The sequence below is a fragment of the Simochromis diagramma genome, unplaced genomic scaffold, assembly GCF_900408965.1.
Source record: "Simochromis diagramma unplaced genomic scaffold, fSimDia1.1 OVJJ01000412.1, whole genome shotgun sequence".
NCBI classification, from domain to species: Eukaryota; Metazoa; Chordata; class Actinopteri; order Cichliformes; family Cichlidae; genus Simochromis; species Simochromis diagramma.
The window spans coordinates 60850-68064 of record NW_024387238.1 but is presented as its reverse complement, the minus strand read 5'-3'; the positions used below and the strand labels follow the sequence as shown (position 1 = coordinate 68064).

At 37.4% G+C, this 7215-nt stretch overlaps 1 protein-coding gene across 1 annotated transcript; it reads right to left on the bottom strand.

Moving 5' to 3' along the window:
* Nucleotides 1-588: 588 nt before the first annotated feature.
* Nucleotides 589-6465, bottom strand: LOC120746997. The gene is made up of 9 exons (XM_040052575.1): nt 6324-6465; nt 5461-5709; nt 5182-5289; nt 5023-5038; nt 4852-4943; nt 4197-4268; nt 4040-4099; nt 1388-1450; nt 589-997 (listed from the first exon to the last, which is right to left on the bottom strand). Exons 1-9 carry the CDS (start codon nt 6430-6432, stop codon nt 990-992), a joined length of 777 nt encoding a protein of 258 aa, XP_039908509.1. The 5' UTR covers nt 6433-6465; the 3' UTR covers nt 589-989.
* Between the last annotated feature and the right edge of the window lie 750 nt (nt 6466-7215).

The following is a 7215-nucleotide window of genomic DNA, read 5'->3' as shown; positions in this document are numbered from 1 at the left end:
CTGGTGCCGTTGTGAATTCAACAGACAGCCTGCAGCAGGCTCTGCGCATGTGCAGCTCAGCAGTAAATAAAAAAGCTTCCCAGATTTGGCTACATCTGTGACTTCAGTAACACTTTAAATACTAGTGAGCATTAGTGATGTATAAGCAAATATTTCCTTAATCTCTCATAAAGCTTTTCTCCTCCATTACTACACTTTAGTGTGTAATTTATAAACACGGGTAACCCCATTATTCTTTATTAAAAATATGTATGTAATATGCTTAAGTAATGTCTGATGTTATAAATGATGATGTAATGATTTTTAAATAAAGTATTACATGAAGTACAAACCTATTAATGTGGTTCATGGGGTCAGTTTGAATTACCATTTGGACAACAGAAAATGTTACAGACTAAATTTAACATTACAGTCTCCTGTAGTGGAAGCTGCTGTTAACCTCTTGTTGTTAGTTTGGGATGAATCTTACACACTGAACCAAAATCAACGTAAAACATTCAAATGTAGAAAGACTTTACTCTCTACCTTCTAACTATACACGTAGAAAATTATACATTAGAGAAAAAAAACACAAAACACAAAAAAAAATACATGAAACATATTTATTGCATTTAAATTCATACAGTACCGATCATATCATTTGTATCAATTTAGACCAATAAAGATATTTGTTGTTGCCCATACCAGTACGTCCTAATGTGAGTCGTCCTATCAGATACTAAAGATCACGTTTCAAACTTTCTTCTCACTGCTCTTGAAAAAGTCTTTAACAAAAGTTTTAAGAATGAATATAAGAAATACCTGACTATAACGCACAAAACTCAAATATGAATATACCTCCATTTACTTTTTGCTATAAGTAAGTATATGATATTATGATTGAATATTGTAACTGTACATAAAGCTGAGCATGTCTGATATTTGGGCAGCAGAGGAGCAAGAGTGGCTTCATAAAAAGCTTCTTCTTGGCTTTGCTGCTACAGCTCTCCTCACTGACCTGTAAGACAAGCACAAAAAGACAAAGTGATTTCCAACATGTAAAGATATTATGAGCTGAAGACATTTAATAATGTGAAGAATAAATCAGCCTGCATGGCAGCAGAATTACTGAGAGAGCTTCCTGATGTGACTTCAGAATAAACTGCTGCATCAGCTGCAGGACTTTTTTTTCCCCCGTGAATGAAGAGAAGATCATTGAAAACAATAATATCATTAACCAGGAGGAAACTTGATGTCTCCACTAATGCAAAGATAAAAGAGTAGAATTTAAAACGCTGATGAATTGTGAATTCATAAATATAACCTGTAAAACAAACAGCTTTACATTTTAAGAGCAGATAAACATGTTGAACAATATTCAGTGGAGATGATGGCAGACTTTGCTCACCTTTGTTTTTCTTGGCTTTTTCTTTTTTGGGCTGTTTGACCTCAGCATACATCAGACTGTCCTCTAAAAGAGACGTCAGAGCTCAGGACACATTTGTTCAGCACAGATATGATGACAAGAACATTACAGAGTAAAAACATGAGAGAAACTGTTTAGTTCGGGGACATATAGATGGACAATACCATACTGTACAATAACAATATCATTCTGTATATGAAGCAGACAAACTTACACTAAACTCTGAACGGCCCTCGATGTGTATAAGATTCAACTTTGCTGATGTGTAGTGTGTAGAAGCTAAGCTTGGTAAGTGTGTTGGAGTCAAATTGTTAAATGTTGTCATTGTGTTACTTAAATTTGTAAGTCTTAGTTCAAGCAGCATGATCAAAGACATTCCTTTGTCTCTGACCAGTTTTTTGGTGGGGGAGACTGTCAGGTTTATATAGTGGATTGTCATTTATGCTTAGAAATATTTACTCATTTATGCTTAGAGTTGTATAATCAATGTCATGTCGGTAGAGGTTTCATCCTTAGTAGTCTGCAAAGACATTGTGTGCATTCCAGTGTTCTGGCATTCACACCCACACCCTGGGAGCATGGGAGAGGTCGTACCTTGTCTTATTGTTTTATGGTAGGATAAACGTAGCTATGTCAGTTTTAGTCTAAGTGCCTTTTGTTTAGATGAACTGCTGGACTTCCAGGCCAGCAGGTTTAGGGAAGTCTTTATGGGGTCACACTCTGACCACACACACACATACACACACACACACACACATACTTACACAACGCACAGGCAAGGTACTCTTTGTTTGTATGTAGACGTCATATGTTAATGAAGCTATGTATATTCATGTAACCTCAATAAAAGAGCAGTGTTACGGGGGAGCGGACGACAGTCTGACGGAGGTCAAGTGGGCGGAACGACATCTGGCTCCGGTTCGGTCTCCCTCATGCATGAGTATCACAACGAACTTTGCCTACTCGTGTCTTGTTTTTGCTGTGTAGTAAATTGTCTTGAACGTTCCAGCGAATAGTTTTATGCTACAAACCTATCAGAGACTGTAGTGTTTTATTGTAGTGACATCTATGTGAGGATTCTGTTTGTTGTTTAGTAGATTTCCTGCTTTTATGATCCTTTTGTGAGCAGGAGGTCACACAAACACACACACTCAAACACATACACACACCCACACACACACACACACACACACACACACACACACACAACACATACACACACTCAAACACATACACACACACACACACACACACACACACACAAACACATTCTCGCACATGCATACACGTGCACATATAGTGCCTTGTCTGTTGTAACTATAGGGGAGGTGCTTGTGTGTACTGTAACTGTTTTCAATAAAAAGCGGCAAGCAGAGGCCTAAGTTGGGGTCATTTTGCGGTTGGATTCAGAGAGCTTTCTGAGACACCGACCAGGGCCTCTCTTGCGCAAGTAAAATAGATCGATCGCTGATTGTCTTTTTTCTTTCATTACAGTTTTTTACAGACGCTAGGACACATTTCCCAATACTTAGGTCACTTTTGCAAAACACTTCACACAATCCTCCTAACTGACCGTCAGCTTGGCAAAGCAGTTCATTTTACATTCAAAATGCACTACAACTACTAAAACACTTTATTCAGGTCTCAAATAAACTCATTCTTCCAGAACACTAGCAAAGGTTGACAGCCGACAAACACACTTTGTCACCCACAAAACAATGACCTAAAAAACACTAACAACATGTAGCATTACACAGTGTTTTCTTGTGTAAAACAAGGACACATCTCTGTTTATAATTTCAATATATGTTACTGGAATGAATCAGACATCATGCAGAATTCGTTAATATTTGTTATGTATTTTTATTTTTTTGCACTAAGTAATTCCCAAATACAAGAATTTGTATAACACCATCCACTGATACACATACAATAGTAATGCTAATCTACTCGGTCTTCTCCATTTGGCCACAGGTTCTCATCCACATCACATCTTATGTCATCTAGGGCAATACACCTAGGAAAGAATCTTCTGGCATGCCAGAATTGAAGGAGTTGAAAAATTGAAGGAGTAACACCTGTGTAGATGTTCATCTACAATGAGAATAAGGCTGTGGCTGGTTAAACTGCATTTTAGATTTAAAATATGTTTCAATAAAATATTGCTGTTGGATTTTGCTGTCTTTTTAAGTTTTGCATTGTGTTATTGTTTTGGCCATAAGTTTAACAGTTTGAAAACAGTATGTAAGCACATGCAAAATGTCCTGTCCGTACAAAGATTTTTGGCAGTTGTTGTGTCTGAGTGAGAAGATAATTCATGAAATTTGAGAGATGTAGTCATTGAATGCATTTTATGCCAAAACAATGATAACTGGTCCTCAGTTTAGCCCACATAGACTTCTGTTGTGCTCACTGTGTGAGGAGTTTTGCAAACGTGACCTAAGTATTGAGAAATGTGTCCTAGCGTCTGTAAAAAACTGTAACGAGAATACGTTTCTAAACTAGCGGGGCCTGTGGAAGCACAGACCCAACAAGTGAATAACTAAACTCCATGTTGACCTATAATTACCTGCAATATAATGATGTGATGACACATTCAAGTACAAACACTGAATGAGACTGTTGTGACTGTACCTGCAGCTCCCGTCTTCACCTCAGAGTAAACAGCACTCTGCTCTGCTTTATGATGCTTCCCTGTAAAGATGATCAGATTAATGAAAATAATTATTTTTAAATATTGTAAAAACTTTCTAAATGACTTTTTTTCATTTATACTGTCCTGTGTACTCACTCTTCTTTCCGACATTTGTAATATCAATACGAGAGTATGTGACATGGGTGACATCTTGGGGTTCATTTGCAACTAAAATGTAAAAAAAATGTAGTTACTTGTAAATATGTTGCACTTAGTCTCCTCAAATCCAAAATTTGTTTTATTTGTTTTCTATGTCTCTTTCCAATATAAAAAATGTATTTAATCATTTTCAGTGTTTGCTACTTGTGTGACCAATTCATTGAGTTTACCAAACAGAAACATTAACATATTAATCATTTAATAAAATATTAATATGCATATTTCAAAGATAAGTGCAAAAACAGAAGAACCTTCTGTGGTACTGTGTGAGTCAAATCCAGGACTATCAGATATTTTCAGAGCATGAACCCATCATGGTGTTACTGTTTGTGTTGTTCTGATATGAAACAACAACATTTGTGGATTCTTTCAGTCGAGTTAAAGATACAATCAGGTTGTAAAATCCTGTTTGTTTCTGATCTTTTGTGCATGTAGTCAGTTGGTTATTTGGATGTTTGTCCAGCTGGATTTTGATAAATGTTCTTTGAAAAGCTGCTGAGCACAAACTGAACCTAAGAAATGTTCCTGTTAATGGAGACTGAATGAAAAGTCAATATTAATAATGATAATAAAGATCGGTTTAAGTGCTGACCAGGATGAAGAGAGTTGTGTTCATGAGTTTCATTCTGGTTGATTCCATGATTTGTGGAGGAGCCCGGACTGTGACTCTCAGACTGGATCGACCTGAAACAGGAAATAAACACAATAAACTCAAAAGTAACTGATGTTTGTTTAAAATAATAATAAAAAGTATTTTACCAACCTGGTGAAGCAGGAATCTGTGAAAGAGACAAATGTTATTACACATGTTTGTGATGTGAATTGTTCGCATTCAGATTTACATGATATATGTATTGTGAATAATTAAAGTCGTTTAGTAAATAAACTCTCTAATAGCAGCATGAAAAGAAGAGGCTCTTACACTTGGACTGTCTGCAGCGATACAACAAGAGCAGGAGAATAATAATGAGAGAGACTCCACAAACCAGTCCAACCATCAACCACACAGGAGACGAAGAGCTGTCAGCTCCTGACACAGTTACAGCGACAAACAATAATACATATATTATTAGTAAACTATAATGATATTAAAATTTCATAAAATTGTTATTTAACATCCATTCAAAACAGAGATCTTATTTTCCTTCTCAGTCATCAAACTCATTTACAAACATCCATCAGATGTTTTGATCCTGCTCACCTTTAACTGACATCCAGCTCTGTGCTGACTCTCTTCCTGAGTACTGACACTTGTAGAAACCTTCATCAGACTTTGACACTGCAGAGAGCTTCAGCTCCTCTCGGGGATCATTTTGAATAAGTTTGTCATCGTGATAGAAAAACACATTGGAAAGTATTTTTTGTGTTCTCAAACTGCAGCTCAGACTAACAGAAGCCCCCTCAGTCACAGGATGAACAGGACTCACCAGGATAGGAACATTATCATCATCTGTGACACAATCACACACAATTGTTTCAGTCACATCAGCTGCTGCACACTTTTAGAAAAAGCTGACATTTTTATAAACTACTGTATGTGTCCTATTTTTACCAAATAATTTCTGTAAAACTTGTTTTTGAATTGTGATCTGTGAAACTTCATCTCTTAAGGTCTGGGTTAGTTTTTGCTGCAACAGGAGCAACACAGAAGCATTTCACTAAATTAGATGATTATGTTCATGTTCATATGTGACTGCTGTAGCAGTGAGGTGTGGTTTCAGCACAGCTGCAGGAGCAGAGATGGAGCAGAGTATTCATGGATATGAGCACAGTGCAAGTAAAATAATGCAAGTTTGCTGCTCTGATCTCCCTGACTTGCTCTGCACAGCATAACCTTTGATACGACTGCACCTTTTCACATTATAGTCTTTAGGAATAACCCTGATAGATTTGAGCGTTTTGGCTCTTGGCACTTTTTTGCAAATTGGTTTATAGCAAGACTGAATAAAAAGAGATGAACAATCAGAACAAAATAAAGAAGAAACACATTCACAGCAAAGCTGAAACAAATGTTCATGTGATGTTCAAGTCATTAAAATCCAATAAGAATGTATAATAACATACTCTGTACAGTGATGTTGACTGCACTGCTGAACTCTCCTGATCCAGACTCACACCAGTACACTGCAGTATCTGACTTTGATGTGTTGATGTCACATGTGGATCCAGTCATTCTCCTACAGTCAAAGAGTCGGCCGTCCTCAGAGAATTTCCTCACTCTCCACTCAGTGAAGTTTCCCTCACAGGTCAGTGAGACAGAGTCAGAGGTGAATTGTTGCACTCTGTCAGGACTCACTGTGAGAGACGCTGCTGAATGAACATCTGGAAACAACATGCAGTGAAGAGACAAAGCTTCACAGATGTTAGGATTCAAAATTCAATTTTAAAAAAGTAATATTAGAAAAAACAAAAACAAAAACAACCCCTCACTTTATGCCCTATAGAGGTTTTGATGTTTTGATGGACTCAGTCAGGAACAGTTCAAAGCATGATTTGATATCATCAATTGGACAAGACACATTTTACAGGTGCTGTGGTCACTCTGATGGCATTTTCAACTGAATGCTAACTTAATTCTCAGGTGGAGATAAGTTCCCATTCTTTTACTTGAATGCAGCAGCAGACTCAGAATGGCCATCCTCTTCTTCCTCATCAGTCATTTCTTGGTCTGGATTTTATTTTGTTCCATCTTAAGCTTCTGACACTTCCTTATCTAATCCCTCCTCACTGTCAGCTTCCTGGCCTGGGTCCTCCTCACTAGTGTGGTGATCAAATATGTAATCAAGAGCCTCACAACGGGGTATATCGACCTTCCATGACGTTGCCACACAGTGACCTTTGAGCAAGCCCTCAACAAAGCATTAATACACCAAAGCTATGAGAAAAGTTCAGTGCTGTTGAAACAATGTTGCAGCTGTCTGTGAGAAATGCCAACACAGGTGTGTGCGTGTGTGTG